The sequence below is a fragment of the Falco rusticolus genome, chromosome 3 (genome assembly GCF_015220075.1).
Source record: "Falco rusticolus isolate bFalRus1 chromosome 3, bFalRus1.pri, whole genome shotgun sequence".
Classification (NCBI taxonomy): Eukaryota; Metazoa; Chordata; class Aves; order Falconiformes; family Falconidae; genus Falco; species Falco rusticolus.
In genome coordinates this window covers 111,031,211-111,050,793 of record NC_051189.1, presented here as the reverse complement: position 1 = coordinate 111,050,793, position 19,583 = coordinate 111,031,211, and the positions used below count along the sequence as shown (strand labels likewise).

General features: G+C 41.6%; 1 protein-coding gene across 3 annotated transcripts in view; it reads right to left on the bottom strand.

Moving 5' to 3' along the window:
• Positions 1–3,108: 3,108 nt before the first annotated feature.
• DHRS3 (dehydrogenase/reductase 3) overlaps positions 3,109–19,583 on the bottom strand; it is a 30,323-nt gene continuing 13,848 nt past the window's right edge. For all 3 annotated transcript variants that reach the window (XM_037380306.1, XM_037380307.1, XM_037380308.1), the window contains 5 exons: positions 10,338–10,481; positions 9,941–10,060; positions 8,947–9,185; positions 7,785–7,910; positions 3,109–6,602 (listed from right to left, as the gene is read on the bottom strand). In XM_037380306.1, the coding sequence (XP_037236203.1) occupies positions 6,518–6,602; positions 7,785–7,910; positions 8,947–9,185; positions 9,941–10,060; positions 10,338–10,481 (714 nt within the window). In that variant the 3' untranslated portion in view covers positions 3,109–6,517. The remainder of the gene's footprint in view (positions 6,603–7,784; positions 7,911–8,946; positions 9,186–9,940; positions 10,061–10,337; positions 10,482–19,583) is intronic.

Sequence of the window (19,583 nt, the reverse complement as noted above, 5' to 3'; positions counted from 1 at the left end):
ATAGAGCCAAAATACTCCAGAAACCATATCACCCCTGCATTTATGTCAGTCCTCTCTCTTCATAAAGGCACTAACAGTTGACTTTCCTGGAAAGGATAGCAATGAATCGCCTCCTTTTCTTACAGCTAATGTTAATAGTGTGATGTGCCAGAACAGTATCTGGGAACACTCATCAGGTCAAGAGCAAAGCCCAAAGCAGCAGCAGGTGGCTATACTCCAAAGTGCCTAATGCTAAAAAAGGAAGACGAAGAAGCTTTTCAGTTAAATGTATTCACACAACAACGTCCAATGTTTGCACAGAGTCGTTCAAGGGAAGGAATCAGTCAGGGGTCACAGCTAAGGCAGGACTTGTGGCAGTCCTGTAGGCTACTCTCAGGCACCCTATAGGCAAATAGAGACCTCACTGCAGTACTTGGGTTTGAACCGGCTACCACGTGTCAGCTCGTTCGTTAGCCTATTTTCTTCAAAAGTGTCTTGCAGGACCAGAAGTTGAAATCAGTTTGTGCAGTGATTATATGTACCGCAGCTTTCCATGCAGTCTTCCTCTGTACTAGTGCACTGTAATGGCTGCTCGCTCAGGTAAGCGATCTCGGTGGTAAACTGCCTCGGACCTGCAGGGAGGCACGTTTGGCAGCCAGGGCCGCTTTCATCCAGAAGCCTACTGGCTTCTGAGAGGTCTGGATTTAAGGCATTGATATGCCAGCAGGGCTCCTCTACATCAATTCCGCATTGCTGGGGGAAGAGGATGCTTGGGGAAGATGTCAAAAAGCAACTTTTCACTTTTGTATTCTATCAATTATCGTTTGATTAACATAAGGAAATCTCATGCCTAGGATGCCTGCCTGTGAGAAGCCTGTACAACAGAGAGGCAACTCTTTCAGATAAGTAAAATTCAAGTTAAAAAACATTCTTTTGCATAAGAAAAAACCAGGAAACTGAACAACATCTACCTAGTAGCACTAGGTCAGGATGATTACCAGCACAAGCCAGAGCCATATGTCCTTGTAATACCTAGGCATGATGGATAACCTTTGCAGCTGGCTAGAAAAAATGGGGTGGTGAGTCAAACTGACCCTTCCTTGTTTTTACACGTATGGGTTGCTTTCCCTTCCTCAAAAAACAAAGCGACAGCAAACCGTAACAGGCATATTGGGGTGTTCTGAACCAGCAAGCTACAAAGTTAATGGACTGCTTTTTAGGGCATGGTGACCCATGGGAATGAGCAGGAGTAACAGCACACTTCTTTTATAGACTGTTTTTGGATGAAAATCACGTGCCTCTGTTATTATATAACTTCAAGAATTATGGTAGCACGTTGCCTTTGTCTGTTTAGGGCCACCACACTCCCCCTAAGATCGTATCTATCCTCTGTTTTGTTTTCTCATATACTTACTCTTTGGTCACTCTCAAGCTCAAATTAGAGTGCTTTCTTCCCTCATTTAAGGAGGAACTGTTCAAGATTTATGCAGAAAGATCAACATTTGCCTAGGGTTTTTTTCTGTGTTAATATGTCACGATGCCCATGGCAAAGGCGAGCATAAGGAACTAATAAGTTTGGACTCTTTGGGAAGGTGTGAAATATAAATTGCCTCCTCAGAGGTCCGTGCTTTTCAGCTGTATCCAGTCCTCACAGGCCGGCTCAGTGTGCATTTCTGCTAAAGCGTCAGCTGGAGGGATCCGTTTCAGAAACAAGAGAGGGTGTGATGTTTCAAGCAAAGATGACAGGAGCAGGGGAACTCACTGCCTTCTAAGGTACTGGCAACATTCGGGTTGTGTCTTCCATCTGTAGCCCACAGGCTGCCGTACCTGAGCCCCGTGCAAACTGCCTGGTCCTCTCTCTAGCACATTACCTTGCTGATCTGACTCTCCTCAAGAATACAGAAAGGGTTGTTTCTGTTGAAGCTGTCAACTCCCTGAAGGTATTGAAGAAAGGTACTGAGGCAATCTTAGTAGCACAGAGCGTGGGAAGAGGGGCAGTTTATCAGTCAGAAAAGTTACTAAATTGCCAGCTTCCCGTAGAAATCACTGGATAAAAGAGAATGAGTAGCAGAGAAGGTGAAGTTCTGGTTTTCTTCATGTCTTTCTCCAAGTTAGTTGCTGAAATCTGCGGGAGGTGCCTGCCAGTAGTCACATCTCAGAACCTCTAACACTCTAACAAAGGAGCTTCTGTTCCTCAGAGAACCTTGTGACTGACAAGTTTCAGTCAGTCTCCAAACTCCAGCAGGCTGAGAAGCAATACCAGGTTGAAGGATCTTCGCACCAGGGAGGTGAAAGCTGCAAAGACAGCGCAGAATATTCTGATTCTCAAGGCTGTCGGTTGGTTGGTGAAAAATGCAAAAGGTTACATTTGAAACAGTCTTGCTTTACCCCCAAACTTATGAACAAGTGCTGTCAAAAAAGTGGCTGTCACCCAGATTAAGTTTATTAAAGCCACATGAAGGAATAAAACCAAACTAGATGATCCAAGGTCACCCTGTATTCTTTTCTCAACAGTTGCACTTCAGCTAGAGGAAAACGCTAGGCCCAATTAACTTCTGCTACAAACAGGTGTGTTCTCTTTGAAATAAATGCACCCACTTATGCTCTGCCTGCATTGAGTCTGTTGCTGGGTTTTTATGAGATTTGGCAAGTGCAGTGCTATCTGTTAATATCTGAAGGTGGGAGTGTTCAGGGAGTTGTCTGAAAGGCTTGCAAGACTAGATCTGATCATACCCACCCACGCTAATTAACACATTACATAAAAGTACAACAAGTTTCTCTTTGCAAACATCAGAATCACTTGCCCAGGCATTTTCTGTGAAGTTCTGGAAGAACTACAGGGATGGACTCATCACTTTTTAACCTCAACAGAACAATCAATGAGTAGGTAGGGTGCAGGGCTCACTCCTTTTCTTCATCCTGCTAGGAAATGTCATGAGCAGGGACATGGCTGGAATGACCTTGTTTAAGTTCACCAAGGGCGCACAAGGGAACATGATCCCCCCCCCCCGGTCAAAAACAAAACACAAAATCAAATATTGAACATGAGGAATCGGACTGACTTACAAAGGACTCCTAATTAGTTTGTATAAACACCAGCCTCTGAAAACACCTGGAAAAGAAAAATCCTCCCATTTAAATAAGGTCTTTTAATGTCAGGAGAACGTATGTCCCAAAACGGCTAACATTTCTGTATCATTCACATTTTAAACCAGCAACAATCTCCTGTATAAAAATGACAGTAAGGGGTCGTCTCCTTCTTCCCAGATCGGAGCAAGTAAAACTAATTTCGTATGAAACTTCTGTGACCTGCTCATACAACTTCACCTAGATTCCTCCAGCAGGATAATAAATATATACCATGATTTCAATTTACTCCAGACTCTTTGTATGACATCTGGCTTCAAGATGGTGGCACTGAAAAGTGCAGTGATGACATAGGAAAACAGAAGGAAAAAAAATAATTGTGCAGTGGAAAGCAGGAGGCGGTGGAGAGAGCAGGGAAAACCAAAATTAAAATAAGTCAAAGGGCGGAAATTCCTTTGAGAAGGCCTTAGGCTTCAACAAAGCTTGTCGACATTTGCAGCACTTCAAGATTACCCAATACTAACCTTATGTGAAAAGGGACAGTAGACTTCAGCAGGCATTCCAGAGGAGCCTTTCTGTTACAAAAAAAAAAGTCTTCAAATGTATCCATCCAAATTTGCAAGTAGCTGAATGGATGGAAAGCATTCTATCTCACAATACTCACAAGAAAGCCTCCTACCCAACTCCTCCCTACTATCTGAAAAGCAAAGTCAGTGTTTTCCTCATCATTTTGTTTGCTGCATACCTCTCCCCCACTGTGCCTGCTATTTGACCTGCTGTCCACCCAGAGACCCTGAGGGAAAGAGAGGGAAGTCTGTGTGTGTGTGAGTGTGTGTGTAGGAGAGGAGGGAGACGATGAGAGTCTCAGCTACCGCCCGACTTGTTTATATTCATTAGAAAGAAATCAACATGTAAGGCAACCTCTGAACATCTTTTATGCAGTGCCGGCAAAGAGCAGATTCATCTAAGGGACAGGATTTTGGGGATGAGCGGGGATTTAATGTCAAAGGGTGTACTAGTTTTTACCTCACTGTTGCATTAGAATGTTATCAATGAATAGAATTTCAGCATAAAGGTTTAATTTAAGGGGGGCACTGCAGGGTGCCCTCTCTCACCAATTCTGTTTGCTCTTGCATCCACAGGCCTGGCATGCCTGATTGTGATTAATGAGAAACTAGAAAGGATTAGAGTGCATGAGGGGAGGTATGTATAATGATCCCTTCCCCTCCCAAGCATCTCTTCATAAACATGGTACCTTCAGTATTCCTAGCAGATCCTGGAAGGGTTCTCCCCTCATTGCACTTGTGATTTCAATGAACTGGGTTTCTTCTCAAAACTGACAAAAAATAAAGCTGAAAGCTTCTATTAGGGTGGGCGTCAAAATCACAGAGATCAAAGTTTCTTTTCATCCTCTCCAGAGAGCCTCAGACATCTAGGAATTCAAAACAAAACTCCATTGTAAGAAACCTTTTCAAAGCTGGCACAGTGCTACAGCTTACATGTTCTGAACTCAGAAGGAAAGCACTGACCCAGACAGGAGAGCTCCTCAACATACCGGTGCAGGCAGCGGGGCCTGCCGCAGTGGCACTTCTGCCAACACCTTCCTCCCAAACTGCTCAAGAAGAGAGATAGCTACTGCTTCACAGTACGGCTCAGATCTTCAGATTTTAATATTCACACCATTACACCTAAGTAGTTGGTCTCCATTCTACATGGCAGAACCAAAGGAATATTTCAAATACAGCTCACAGCTTTTCTGCTTGAACTTAGATCTCTTTTAGGAAGTTATCTATTTTGGCATATGGGGTTTATCCTCTTCTAAATTTTTGTTTCAAACCTCTTGGTTTATGAGCAAGTACTGCTTTTCCTTTCTATAGCATGTTCCATTTGAATTTGCTGAGCTTTCAACAAACATTTAGGTAGTCAGGCTTAAGAGGTAGGGAAACACTAGAAATATCTGCTTTGCAGGTCAGGGCACACCTTGAAATTATGCAGTTTGCCCCAGGTCATGCAGGACGTCTATGGAAAAGCTCGAAATTCAAGTCAGGAGCCCTAAATTCACTCCTTTACTTTAACCCCGTGGCCTTCCTTGAGGCACTTCGTTCAGGTGCTCTCCAGTTAGGCTTGCTACTTTCCTGTACTGCAATTATATTAATTCCTCTTTTAGTAGTGTTCCAATAGGTTTCAGCTACATTACTATGCCTAGTGCTGCACACTGCATCTGGCATAGGAATGCAGTGTTGCTCTTACTAGGCTGTCAAAGAGAATATATCATTACAAAAATAAATAATGTCTAGCTGCTTCTGCCATTTCAGTCCAAGCAGTATTTATCGCTTTTGGCTGATCAGTGCCTGATTCAATGCCCCTGAAAAACAATGGGGATATTCCCAGTTGAATTCAATGTGCATTTAATCAGGTCTTTGCTAACTGTGCTTCCAAACTTCACATTTCATGAGCACAACAGTACTGTCTCTTCTATTTTTAGAGCATTATTCCACTTACTTCACTGTGCAGATTGATACAATGGATTTTCCTCTGCATGGATTATGTCAGTGAATGTATGTTTGTACAGGCAGGCTCTAGTTTTAGTTCTAGATTTAGCTCATCCCCAATGTGATGCTGCCTACATGCAGCGTGGCAATCTGGGATTAATGCTAAATATATATATATATTTTTTTTTTATCATAAATGAATGAAAATATTCAGAAAGACAATTAAATTCCATGTATGAGTTCAGTGACAGAAAGCATCTTCTATTCAAACTGTCTGCTCTTCTGACTGAGCATTCCTCTCCAGCCTTCGCAGGTGAAGTAAGACAGCTTTCCTGCACCCAGCACAGTCCTTCCAGGCAGAAGTCCTTGGTGGCCTTTAACAAAGAAAAGATTACTCCACACTTTGTTCCTTCCTTCCCTGATGTGAGCTGGGAACAGCTTCATTAGGGGATGTAAAGTGAAGGAAGGGAAGTAAGTTTCCATTAGATGTCCATAACTTTTAGTTCGTCAAAGTATTTTTTAAGTTCCCCATTGAAAAAGCTGAAATGAAACCAGTAGCAGTTCGTAATTGCAGTTCCTCTGAAAAGAGGGAATAAAGTATGTTAGGGGTGTGATGTGCTGCCTCTCAGCCGAGACAGCCTACAGACACTTCAGAAACAAAAATTACATCTTAAAAATATGAGTAGATTTAACAATTGAACTCTAAAGAATTAAACATCGTATAAACATTTCACACTTTCTGTTTTTCTTTCCAAGGGTCCATAGTCTAGTCATTCAGTCCTGTGCAAAGGTCATGTTACTATGGATATGACCTGCAAGAAATGTGTTGCCTCAGAGCAGCACAAGTCACATGAACAGGCTAAAAGCCAAGACTGCTGATTCACAGTCTTGTCAGGATTTTCATGCTTGTGTTGTTGGTTTCACTGAAGAATAGTAGAATAGTCCTTGCACCACCAAGTCTATGTTCGTCCTTTAAAAGTGTTCATGCAGGTGTAGCTCCCAGAAAACTTGTGGATTTCTTCAAGTGCTGCCTGAGGGAGAATGCTGTGGGAGAAGCAGAAAAAATAAGCAGATCAGACAAACCTCTTAAGTCTATTCTAGTAAGAGGATGTGTAAGTACGCGTTTACATGCATGCATATGTAAGGATACATATTCTCAAAAATCAGCTAGTGAGAGTGCACAGACAAAACGTGTCAGTATCCCGCTGTGAGTAGGCCTACAGGGAGAAAGTTATATCAGGTTGCTCTTTCTCTACAGAAATACTTGTCCAAAAAGGTCTGTAAAATCTGTAACTTGGAAGATACCATCATTCCTCCCAACTACTACCTTGTACTCTGAAATACACAAATTTAAACAGAGTTCTCTGGTTAACTTGCCATCTATTTGTGCTAGTCAAGTGACCCCCGTATTATAAGACATGGATATAGATCTAATTTCATGACAGCTACTGTCATGGAAAATAAATGATTCATTCTTACAATAAAGGAGAACAGCCCTTTTCAGTCTGTAGAATTTCTGGGAACTTTTGAGAGTATCCCAGATTTTACATTAAGAGCAAAGCATTTATTGTGAATTATTTCCTCTTGTTTGAAATGCAATATTGTAATGAATTCCCACGGAAGTCTCATGACCTTGTTTCAATTCCTGACTGAAGCAGGTTTTCCAAAGGCTTTAGTGCAAACTTGCATGGAAACAAATTTTAAATGTCCTTTCTCTTCAGTTGTTTCAGGATATGAACTTCTTTCCTAAAGGACTTTAAAATTCCTGTCCTAATCATACACAGAAATATTTTTTAATAGTTTCACAAGCCATGATCTCTAAATACAGCTGTGATGTACATATCTTACTGTACTGAAATCCTTTACAGTATAAAGCCTGGAGTCCAAAGAGTGACTTACTAAATCAAAATCAACTACCTGCATATGTTAATTGTTAAGAAATTTCGTAGATACAAATGCCAGTTCAGACCTCAGGAATCCAGATTTTGGGAGTGAAACTACTTTTGTAAAGGGGTTATATCCAGGGAAAACATCTACAAAGGGAATCTCAGGAAGTTTTCTCCCTTTTGCTTCTCTGACTGTCTTCCATGGGAAGGGATGAAGCAATCTGTTCCTGGATCCCACGTTACAGTCACACTGAGGTTTGCCTTGGTGGACAGGCACAGAGGACCATAAGCCCACCTTGCCTAACCGGCTAGGCTTTTGCTGGGCAAAAGAAATATTTACCTTTTTAGGATGACAAGAACATGCATTGTCCATGGAAGGAGCAGGAAAGCTTGATTCATCTGAACAGCTTCTACTGTCCTCCTAGCCACTGTCTCTGGCTTGAGAGGAGGAAAAAGATTAGGGAACCTGAATAAACAAAGTAGAAAATAAAATAATTATTTGTTAACCAAATTCCTTCTTTAAGAAATCAGTGTCCAAGTCCTGTAACTCACTAAGCTACCGCTGGTTACTGGCATTCAAACATGCCCCAAAGCAGGCTGAAAGAAGCAGAAAGTTCCAGTTCCATCCAGAAAGCTGGAAAGCAGAAAGCCCAGTTCCAACCAGTACTGCTGGGTTAGCTAAACGGTTAAGAAGGTACAAGTTGGTGCCTTTAGGGAGAAGTGGCAGAGTGTATTTGGAACCTTGATTCAGGGATTTTCTTAAACTGTATGCAGACCAGTAAGAAAATACTGTCTTTTCAGTGTTGGTGGTTTTCCTCTTCCTCTCTGTTGCTCTTTGCTTGATTCAAATTCTTGACAGGTGAAAGACAAGTATTATCCCCCATGGCTTCTAATATCAAACATAAGGCTTTTCCCAGCTCCAGCCATAGCCTGACACCACGTATTTTCTTGACTAAAAGAATACAAGCTATATTACTAGGCTACTTTGTCCATTGTAAAAGATTAATTTGGTCAGCTGTTAGTCTTTGAATTTAGCTTGTTTTCTTAGACAGAGGTAAAAAGGAGGTAGATAGCCTTACTTCAGTAAGCAGCTGCCAATCCTTTCAATGGGAAAGAATTGAGTATTTCAGCCACTAAAGAAGGAATTTGTACTGTTAATTCTCAAGTAATTTGTGAACTGCTCCTTTTGAATGACCTCAGTTTTCAGATTGCCTCCCCTCCCTCTTTGGTAGCTGCATATGGCCCAAATACGCTCAGGGAAAAATAGCTTTCAGTTTTCTCTGTAGAAGCAAATGTCTCACTCAGTACAGGCGGGCTGTATGAATATGCCAGCAAACTGAGGGAACCAGTCTGATGAGTCCCAAGTGGCCTAGAGTGACCCTCTGTTCCCAGGCAGCCAAATGAGACATCAAATTCTCTTAACTAAATGAAGCATTAATTAGGAGTGTATTCTGATGATTCATTTAAAATGAGATGCTTTATTCTAGTTCCCCTGGACTGACCTGATTCTCATGCCCTGAAACATCTCTGTGCTCGTATGGAAGGGCAAGACTGTTGTGGCATTCACTCCTGGGCAGTCCAGCAGCCCCAAGGTCAGGCTCTCCATAAAGGCAAAGGATGAGGCTTTGGAGGTGCAGTAGTCAATGGCACCAGGGATGGCTGACAAGGCCAGGACAGAGTTCAGGCAAACAATGTGTCCATTCTGCAGCTCCAGCATCCTTGGCAGGAATGCTTTGGTGGTCTGAAGAACAACAGAGTTGATTTTTTTTTTTAAAAAAAAAAAAAAAGTTTGCTCAGCAGACATACAACAAAACCAATAGTTACTGTAAAAAATAAGGTGACACGGAAACAACAAGCCAAACTGTGCTGCTTATTACACGAGGAAAAGGGTGGGAGAGTACCTTGTTGCTTTGTCATTTTCTGAAAGATTCCAAATAGGCAACGTTTGTGCAGACACAAAACAAAATCTTCCCTAGCACGTAAGTAAGCAGTACCCACAGATCAAGGCCGTGAACAGAATGCTTTGTATGTTTAAAAACTTGTACAGGATAAAGTCTTCAATGATGTGATGACATCACAAGAAGCTCTTTTTTTACTACTATTACCTAAATCAAAATTGAATTAGTTTCACACTAGCTTCCTTCGCTGAACAACGTCGTCTCGGTCTCTTCTGATGTTCCATACGCATCACTGTACAGAAAACTATCTTCTGTGAGTTCAGGCTTTTTCAAGAGAAATCAAATATTTTACTGGAAGTCACAGAATGGGGATACAAAAGCATCAAATACTGTGTTACTACTGGAAAAATTAAGTGGTTTTAGACTTCTTTCCTTTGGCTCTTGCCCCTCACATTGTTTTTTCTGTCTCCTTTTCATGTCAGACTGATTTTACCAAGCATCATTTAGAAAGGCCTAGTAGCAGCCAAGTGTTTGCTGGCTGTAATCTATCACTCTCATTCCCAGTTGTGAATACACGTAATACAGGAGCTTATCTTACCCAGAACTGTCCCAGGGTGTTTATATGTTGTGATTTGAGCAGTGCATCATCATCGCTGTCCATCAGGCTCTTACCGTGGACCACAGCAGCATTGTTCACCAGGATAGTGATATCACCCACCTGCAAAAAAAGCAAATGACTTGTTACAACTAATATCTCTCCTCACGAATCAGCAGTCACCCTCATATCTGAGCATCTCTCATTGCTTGAATACATTATTATTTTCATAGCTTTTGATGTTATTGCCTATAGGCCTTGTAATCCTTCTGGATCACTTAAAGCAGGTAGCTAGACTGAATGGTCACCCTTCTTTTTTCCCAGTTTGCCAATATATTTTTATTCTCATCAAATATAATTGTTACTAAATGCTGCCCACAGTGTTTCCACAGACACTAACCTTTTCCCGCACAGCTTTGGCTTGCTGATAGACCTCCTCTCGATTTCCTACATCACAAATGAAATAATGGCATTCTGTCCCCATCATCCTGATTTCCTCTGTAGTCTCCTTCAGGCATTTCTCTGTTCGACCCCACAGGATGATCTGCAGCAAGAAACTTTTGTTAGAGTCAAACTGCTTCTGCTTCAAATCTAAGCTAATTAAAACATGCTTCTAACTTCAACAGTTTGATGAACATCTTTGAAGTGTTTTCACTGCCAGCCCTGTTGCATTGTTTCATTTAAGACTAACAATGATTTTCTATTACATGGGGATGGGACTTCAGTATCACAGTGGTAGCTGTCTCCCACTGCTGACAGTCTATTTACAGGTTCTTTACAAGCAACACGATAGCTTACACAAAAAATCAGATCTTTAGCCTAACATGACAAATAGATGAATCACTTGGCAAATTTTCTGTATCAGGAAATCTCAAGTCTATTCCTGTTTTCGCTATACACACACAGAAAGATAAATTTATTCTGAAATCACAGCCCTTCCTGTATATCTGGTATGTTATCTACTTCTTGTTCTACATCTGGAGATATTACCTGCTCTGGAGTAACACGTATTTTTTCAGCATATCATATGTAACTATTTGCAATGCTGTTTGCAGGCAGGTGTCCTAGGTACATTTCAAACCAGAGGTTCCTCCTAATACAGACACTCAAGGTGAGACATTTCAAGCATGAATTTATTTTGCAGCTAATATATGCAAGAATTCACGTGCCACTCCCTTTTAACAGAATAAAAATGATACGACACTGCTTGTACAAAGAATGATTCTGAATATCTGCAGAAATAAAACATTCAAATAATAGAGCATGGATTTGATGTATAATGAAGACATAAGCAGCACAACAATCCTGTCTGTATTTCTACACCATCATGGAGGTCAGAAATAGAAATAACTTGAAAAACTACCAGGTTCCTTAACATTCATGGTGGGGCTTTATCCAGTATTTTTCCTAGTGAGACAACAGTATTAGTCTCAAGGATGAGATAGTTCTTCCACCACTGTCTTTCAAACATTAATCTACAGCTAAACAGATTTAACAAAAATATTTCTTTCCTACTATATAACCTTATTTTCTATTTCTTTTAAGGCTACTGGAAGGAATGTGATTTTGTCTTTCTGTTACCCAAGACATTTATACATGAATCAGTCTACCCTTTTTGCTCTTTAAGCTAAGTCTTCTCAGCATTCAGCATGTTATGAATGGTGAGTCACTTGCCATTCTGCAAAAAATAAATTACTGAATGGAGTATGTTATGGAAATCAGCTGACTGCTCTGTGAGGCACACAGCAAGATCCAAAAGAGAAAAAAGAAAAGGTCGGTACTGCTTACAACTGCAATTGTGAGCACTGATAATGCAAAACTACTATTTGTACTAAAAAATAAATGAGGACACTCACGTAGTCAAACGTAGGTTTACTCTGATCAGGAACTGGGAAACTGGGCTTTGAAAATGGAAACAGCTTTGTTGCTCTCAGAACAGTGCTATTTCCACGCAGTGGCCTTATCACCTGTGATCCAGGATTACAATTGATTCCTATACCACTGTGTATAAAGTATGAATCTGACTGGTACACTGATATTTTTTAATGGTTAAAAATAAGTACACTTAAACTTTAAATAATTGTTGAGTTTTCCAGAAGTTGAAAGAACAGGAAAAAAAGGTCTGAACTACATCACTGTTTATAACTCAATCCTTGCAATTCACTTAATAATAGCAAGATAAACAAAAAATTAGGACCTGTGGTATTCCCTCCCCACCACAAATCTCCTGCAGAGAGCTTTAACATGCTTATTTTTAAGGACTAGTTAAGCTTATCTCATAACTGGTACTAAAACTAATTTCTGGCAGGGTCAAAGAGCTCTTCCAGTGTGACTAAGCAAGGCTAAAACACAGAAGTACCTGGGTCCTTAACTATTTCCTAAATGAGTTACATTTACAATTAATCCCATTTATAAGTCATTGGCACTTCTGTCAACATAAACAGACACAGACTGATAGACTTATATTCTCAAAATCACCAAAGGACTACCGAGTTGGTTAACCAGAAACTTCAGAGCATGTATAAATATGCCAGAGCTGTTTCATGGGAAATCTTGTATCAGGGGAAGCAATTTTCAAGGAAAAAGCTGTGACCAGACTTAGAAACTGTAAGAAAGCACATGGCTAAAAATGTGGCTTGTGTATTGGCTTGTCTTTGAAAGTCTCAGCATTATCCCCCTCGGCCATCAGGCTTTGACATCTACGCAAAGCTTGTAAAACTGATGGCTATGTACATGCTTCTGAACTCCGAGCTAGACTGGGTGATATTTCTTATGCCTACTCTGAAGGGAAATCAAGAACATGTGAGACATTTCACAAGCTTTCAGGAAATATTTACAAAACACTGTTCAACTATAAGCATACACACTTACTTGCTCTCTCTTTCACAACCAACATCTCTGTGGAAAGAGGAGGAAAAAACCCACTACAAAATGTCAACTGTAAGCATCAAGTTTGATGCCAAACACAGTTCACATCGGTGTGAACTTCAACTTCTTAGCAGGACTGATCAGTCAAATGCAAACACTAAAAAATTAACTGACAAGTTGAAGAGTGATGGAAGGTAGAGGAAGAGGAGAGAAAAGAGAAATAAGGTGTCAGACAAGGTGAGTAAGGCAAGAAACTGACCTCACATACCTAGCATTCCAGGGTTTCAAACTGCTATTGCAAAACAAAAAGTAGATCCCCCATCTTCAGTTTAATCTGTCTCAAACATCCATACAGTCTCCTATTCCCAAGAGCTGCCACTGATGCATTGAATGTCAGGAAATATACATGGAAGAATAGTTAAGCAAAGGACAACCTGTCAAAGGAACATCTGTGTGTGATGCAGCTCTCGGACATAACATTTTTTATGCCCCAACAGTTACTTTGGGACCTTTAATATCCTACAGGCAAGTCTTGCAAGGTAACCCCATTAAAATTTGGGCCATCTGGGGAAGACAGAATTTGCTGGTTATCCTGCTGACAGCATTAACTTCATGGATTTTTTTTTCCATGGGAAGTTTTTGTGTCCTTGATACTGGTCATACTCAGGTGAAGGCTTCAGCCTTTGTAAGAAAAAAAGGAGTAAATAAAAGACCATTCTTTTGTGAGGGGTGAAAGTTCCCTAACGACACAGTGGGAAGTGAAGCTTTCTGCCGTCATTTCTGCTACTTTTTACAGATGGATAAAACTCAAAACTCAATACATGGTTTTGATCCAAATTCAAGCTTGACTGCTCCTACAAGATTATATGAGACTTTCAAATTCTCTCTTACATCTGGCCAAATTAAATTGGCATGGGCTTCCCTTGGGCCTCCTAGGATATCAGATCTTACAAAGAGACAAGACTTAGCTGCTGCATTAGCCTCATTGTTGAGGCTTCTGTTGCTCCTGAACTCTCTTGTCTTTACAGAGGGCTTTGGCTTAGTGTTTCTGTGTAGGCAATACTTTCTTCTTTTCTTGTTTGCAGCAGGTTCACCAACGTTCTTCTAGGTCCCTACCTCTACTATTGCCTTCTGAGATTGTCTACAAGCCTACTCATCAGTCCCCTGCTCTCCTGATTTCACCTCCTTCTGCAAATTTGCAATTTGACAGTTTGCTGCCAGGCACTCATAAGGTTGTGTTATTTGCAACATTCTCACTGAACCATTCAACTTGGCAGCTTCAGAGTCGGGGATAACCATGCAGCTCTCAGGGCTCCACAACAAAAACTTTTGCTCACTGTTGAACTGATGGATGACTGTGGGCCTGGGGGCTTCGTGTTGCTGATGGCACTTCCCTTTATATGCAAGCGTGTGAAGAACTCTCCTTTTATTCTTTGCTCAGTCCTCATCAAGAAAGGCACGGTTCAGCTTTATCCTGCCCTAGTCAGGACTTGAGGGCTCTGCATTTGTAAGGAGTCTAGACCTGAGTTTAGGAAATGGTCCATTTGATTAGGATGCACAGTTTTGAAAATGTAGATGTGGGTCTCAGTCTGGTCTGTGTCTCCTTTCCTTTTTAAGTTTAATTCCAAATTGGCAATAAGCATGTCCAACTGGAGGCTAAGTCGTGGAGAGAATGACTCTTACAGACACCGAGGTTCCTGTCTGAGACAGAGGAAAATGCAGAGGAATAAAGGAGAAAAGACTGTGTTCCTTATTACACAGCCTGTCAGGATGTTGCACAGCCACCCGTTCACGGTAATTTAATGGTGGATAGAGGAATATTTAATTCGTGTTTCGGGTAAGTTCTTGGACAGACAGTTTTCCGTCCTGGAAATAATCCAGCCCCTATTTCTTCTCCCCCTTCATCTCTCATCATCCTCTCCTGCCTGCGCCTCCCTGCTGCACTAGACACGCTCTCCTTTCAAGACCTTACTGACCAGAAAGCTGGGAGGGCAGCAGCCCAGCGAGGGGCCAGCCCCCGCTGCGGCAGCCCTCCGCCCCAGCCGCCCCCCGCCAGGCCTTACCTCCGCCTGACCCCGCGGGCCGGCAGGCAGGTGGCTCGGGAAAGCCACCGCTTGTGCCGCGCTGCGGGCCGGGGGCGGCAGGGTGGCCGTCCTGCCACTGCACTACGGAGTAACAGATTTACGGCGACAGAGGAACTTAACACGCCCTCCTCTTAATTAACTTTAAAGTAGGCAAGGGCTGTGACATCACAGCTCAGTGCAGATTTTCCCAGGATTTATTCATGAGCAGATTTTTGCAAAACAAACCTTATCTCCAGATCTTCTCCCCTCCGGCCAGCCCCAGAACTCCTTATCTGCCCTTCGGAAAATGATTTCAGGCAGAGTGGCAGGCTCAGTAGACACTGCATCCTCTGCTCCCAGAGGACTCGTTTAACTCTGGACTTAATCTGCTAATGAGACATGCCCTGAGGTCGGAGGGGAGTCAAGAGGAAGGTTTTAGCTGCCCTTGTACTAAGGCAACACTGTAATAGCGGCCGAGGCTGGCTGCTTGCCAAAAGCCCCAAACCTGACTGCAGGTTGAAATCCTGATTTTCACCGTAACACAAGTAAGAGTTATGCTTTTGACTGCCACAGAATCAGATAAAGCCACTAATTTATATAAACTGGTGTAGATTGAAGCTGCTGTCAACCACAATATACATGCATGATCTATGCTTCCAGAGCCTGAAGTATATTATTGGTGCAGGAGATGAGGTTAAAGCTAATTTTACATAATTCACAAGGCTATTACTTAACTTGTTTGGTCTGATTTTACTGCTAGCAGAGCGCAAGAACGGCAGCAAAGGAATGCTGCCCTTTTACATCGTCAATTAATTTGTCACTGTATCTTCAGCAAACATGCTGGGCTAGACATTATCCCTCCACTGAACTGGACCAGTATCGGAAAAGGTGTCCCGCAACAAAAGTATTTCTGACACTGAACATGTGCCATTTCTTGACACTCCCCTTGGATTATCTGGGTTGTATGTTAGTAGTACAGAATTGTTCACTCTTGGTCTTTTCCAACACAACAACGTGCACTGTGATTAGCAGATATAACTGCCATTCCAAAAGTTTCTGCATCTTACAATTCATGAAGCAATTCTCTGTATCAATTTGAAGACACTGAAAGATTGAAGTGTTAGACACGAGAGTGCCCTTCCTGCTGATCTCATTACGGCTGCCTTCACAAATCAACCACAACGCCTGGCCACAGATCACCAGAGATAGCAAGTAGTTGGTAGGTCAACACATTTCATCCCCCTCTTTCAACTTCCTTCCTAGTCCAGCGAAACAAAAGTTGCTCTATTTGAGTTGGTATCTGTAACTGTGCAGACTGCTACCTTTGTTCAAACAGAGAAAGCTGTTCTGCACCCAATACTGAAAGTTCCTGCATACTTTTAGGAAGTACAAAGTGTAGATAATCCACTGGAGTATGCCGGTTTTATCCCCATGTATTTACACAGCCTGGTAGTACTAACTCACAGTTGGTCCTCCAAAGAAATCCATTCCAGTGTATCCCATAATCCTGGCAGAGTTTTGCAAATCATGGGAACAGGAGGCTAAATCCTACAGCCTCAAAAGTGTTCCTGTATTTTGCTTGTCAATGGGATAAGGTTTTTCTCCACCCCTTCCCCTCTCTCGCCCCCAGGCAAAGTCAGGCAAGTCCTTTCAGGAGCTCTGGCTGGGACAGGCATGCTAAAACCAGATTACTGGAAGAGCAGAAGGTGTGGCTGTTCAGTGTGAAAAGCCAATCTTTGCTTTAGAAAGGAAAAAAAGAAGCTTTTGATGCCTGAAGTAGGTCAAAATACTTAACCCAGCCCCTTACTGACACTTATATAAAAGTAAGCAAACAAAGCAGGCCAGTGGCAAGATTTTCTCCATTCCCACAGTGGAAAGTGAATATCAAAGCTGCCAGGGGTGGGTATAAGAAAGATTACAGGTAAGCATGGGGGAATTGAGGGAGTAAGCCTATTTACCTATTTTACACACAAACTTTTCTAGGTTAGTATTTAGAAGAAGTTGTAAAGAGATTAGACTATAAGAATTTATCTTAAATTTAATCCTGCCACCATGGTAAGCACAAAACACAGACTTTATCATAAACAGGTTTGAGTTAAGGTCAGGAGTAACATACAGTAATGAGATTAAAAGTTAGGTCTAAAGAGACTTCAGAAGGAGACTAAAAGAGTGAATTCCAATTTCTTTAGTCTAGAGTCAGACCTTTTATTACTTTATACATTGATTTAGCACTCAACGGGATTAACATTATCCACCTAAACCACAGTCAGTTCCAACTGTATCCCAGTCATCCCTTTTTTCCTCTGAAGGAACAAAACAGCACCTAAAAAAATAATTGAGAAGTATGTAAACACCTGTCTTCTATTCAGTAGAGGCCCTCCTTGGAAGTAAAATTTGTAATTTTCTGTCTGCATACAGGCATTTAAACCCAGCTCCCTCTAAAGAAGGGAACAAATGCCTACTGTTCTCACAGTCAGGACTATTTAAGGACAGGTGGCCCCATGCTGACTTTTTTCCAGTGGTTTTTCCAATTGCTTTCGTCTGCAACATGAACTGCGACTCCAGACTGCCTTGGGAGTAACACTTTTCAGCTCTGTGGTACAGAACAGTTGAGGAAGGGGAAGGGTTAGGGTTGTTTGCAAGAAGAGGTCATGCAGGAGTCAGCCTTTACAATCCTATTAACGCTGGGACAGGGTCATATGGAGTGCACGTTCCAACCAAAGCACCAAGTGGCCACAAGCTGTCACCCGGCAAAGGGTCCTGGAAGCATTTGAGGGGAAAAAAAAAAAAAAAACAAAAAAAAACCCCACCAAACAAACAACAAAAAAAAAAGAGACAGATTTTTAATGGTGAATGTCTGCCACACCATGTGTTAGAACCGGCCTCTGCTCCAGGGAACCAAAGCACACAAAGAAATATCCAGCAATAAAATTCTCTGGCTGCAAAGCAGAAAGATGTGGCATGTTTAGGGGGTGGGGAGGGGGTTAAGTTTAAGTTATGTATTTGAGGTAAGGCTTTGTAGATAGCTACCAACAGAAATGTAATACTCCATCCTGTAAAAATAACCAGCGTGCTGCTGCCTCCATTTGCTTGGCATGCCATCCTTATAATCCAGATTCATATAAAAAAGTCCGCAGAGATCTCAGGAAATTGTGGGGAGGGTAAATATGCAGGTGCAGAAAGCCCTTTGGTACTGCAAGCACAGCAGACAGGATGAAGGGATAGAAAGTCAGTAAATAACATTTCAAAGGAGGAAAAGAAAGTACTGGTTCTTCTTGACAGAAATGCCATGGTCTGGCAGGGCGTTTTAACATAGCAGAAGGTTTGCCATTTGCACGTTTTCCTTCGAAAATGCTGCATTATTATTTTTAATTCTTCCATATACCTCTCAGGGTAAAGAGTTATTAACATGTGGCAGGTTAAATGTTCATGTAATAGAGTTAAACATTTACTATGACAGAAAATTATGTTGACACTGAACGGTGAGAGTGTTTTTGTAAAGCCAAAAACAATCAGAAGTTTAGGTTACAGGGTAAGGTTAGAAGTAAGGGACTTGTTAAATTAAAAATATGGATCCAACAGTAGTATTTCCATCACGTGACTGGGTGAAAGTAACTCCTAAAATTGTCCAGTTCAACCTACACTTAACTGAAAAGTCTGCTACTTCTTAACTAACACAGTGGAAAAATCAGACCTAACACACATTTACAGAAAAGAAGAATTAAAGAGCTATAAACTGGGTGCCAATAGAACTGGATTATTTTGTAGAGTTTGCCTTTTATTTCCGAGATGAGTGCTGTAACAGAGTGCCTAATCTTGAAATGCTGAGCGGTTTGAATGTGGAGCGGGGAAGGCCGGCCACTGCATCACCACCCCTGAGACAGCACTCAGACCTGTGGGCTAGACCATGTGTAGCTTACAGAAGGACCAGTTATGCTGAATTACCAGCTTAGAGTAAAGCATTGTCAGTGTTAATTCAGAACATCTTCAAGTTGTGCTTTGAGCAAAATCATTATGAGGACTTCATCAGCACTTTACTTATTTTGGGGAATATATAAAATTCCACTACAAGCTCTATAATAAATACAATTTTATTAACCAGATGTTATACTGAGAAGGTAATTTAATCAGCTTTCTGATGCTGGACCGGTTCTGAACTTGGGCAGTAATCTATGATCACTGCTGTGTGAACTGGAGCTAAGTTTACTACACGTTCTAACGTAGATCTGTGAGACGTCATTATAGTCCTGCTACCAGTCAAAGAGACTTCGCATTTCTCTGTACTGTCACATTAGCACAACTGAAAAATAAGATGGACAAAATGGTGACTGTTTAGAAGGCTCTGATGAATGAGGAAAGCTACAAGGAATGTCTACAAGCCAGAGGAAGACACAGGCAGACAGACAACCCCAACTCTTGTAGGAGCATCACAGAAAAGGAAGACTAGGGGAAGTGTTTAAGTATGTTAAACTAGAAAAAGCCTTGCAACAAAACCAGGCACGGAAAGCTAAGGATGAATAATGTTTCTAACACTGTCATTATAAACTACCCTCCAGAAAGCCCTAAAATATGCTCTAGATCATCCACGTGCATAATATGATGCAGCTCTTGACTGAAAAAATAAGGTCTCCCATGAGGCTACTGGAGAAGTATTGGGAGTTAAAATAGCCTACATTAAATTCATATATAAACTGAACACTAGCAACAGCTCGAGA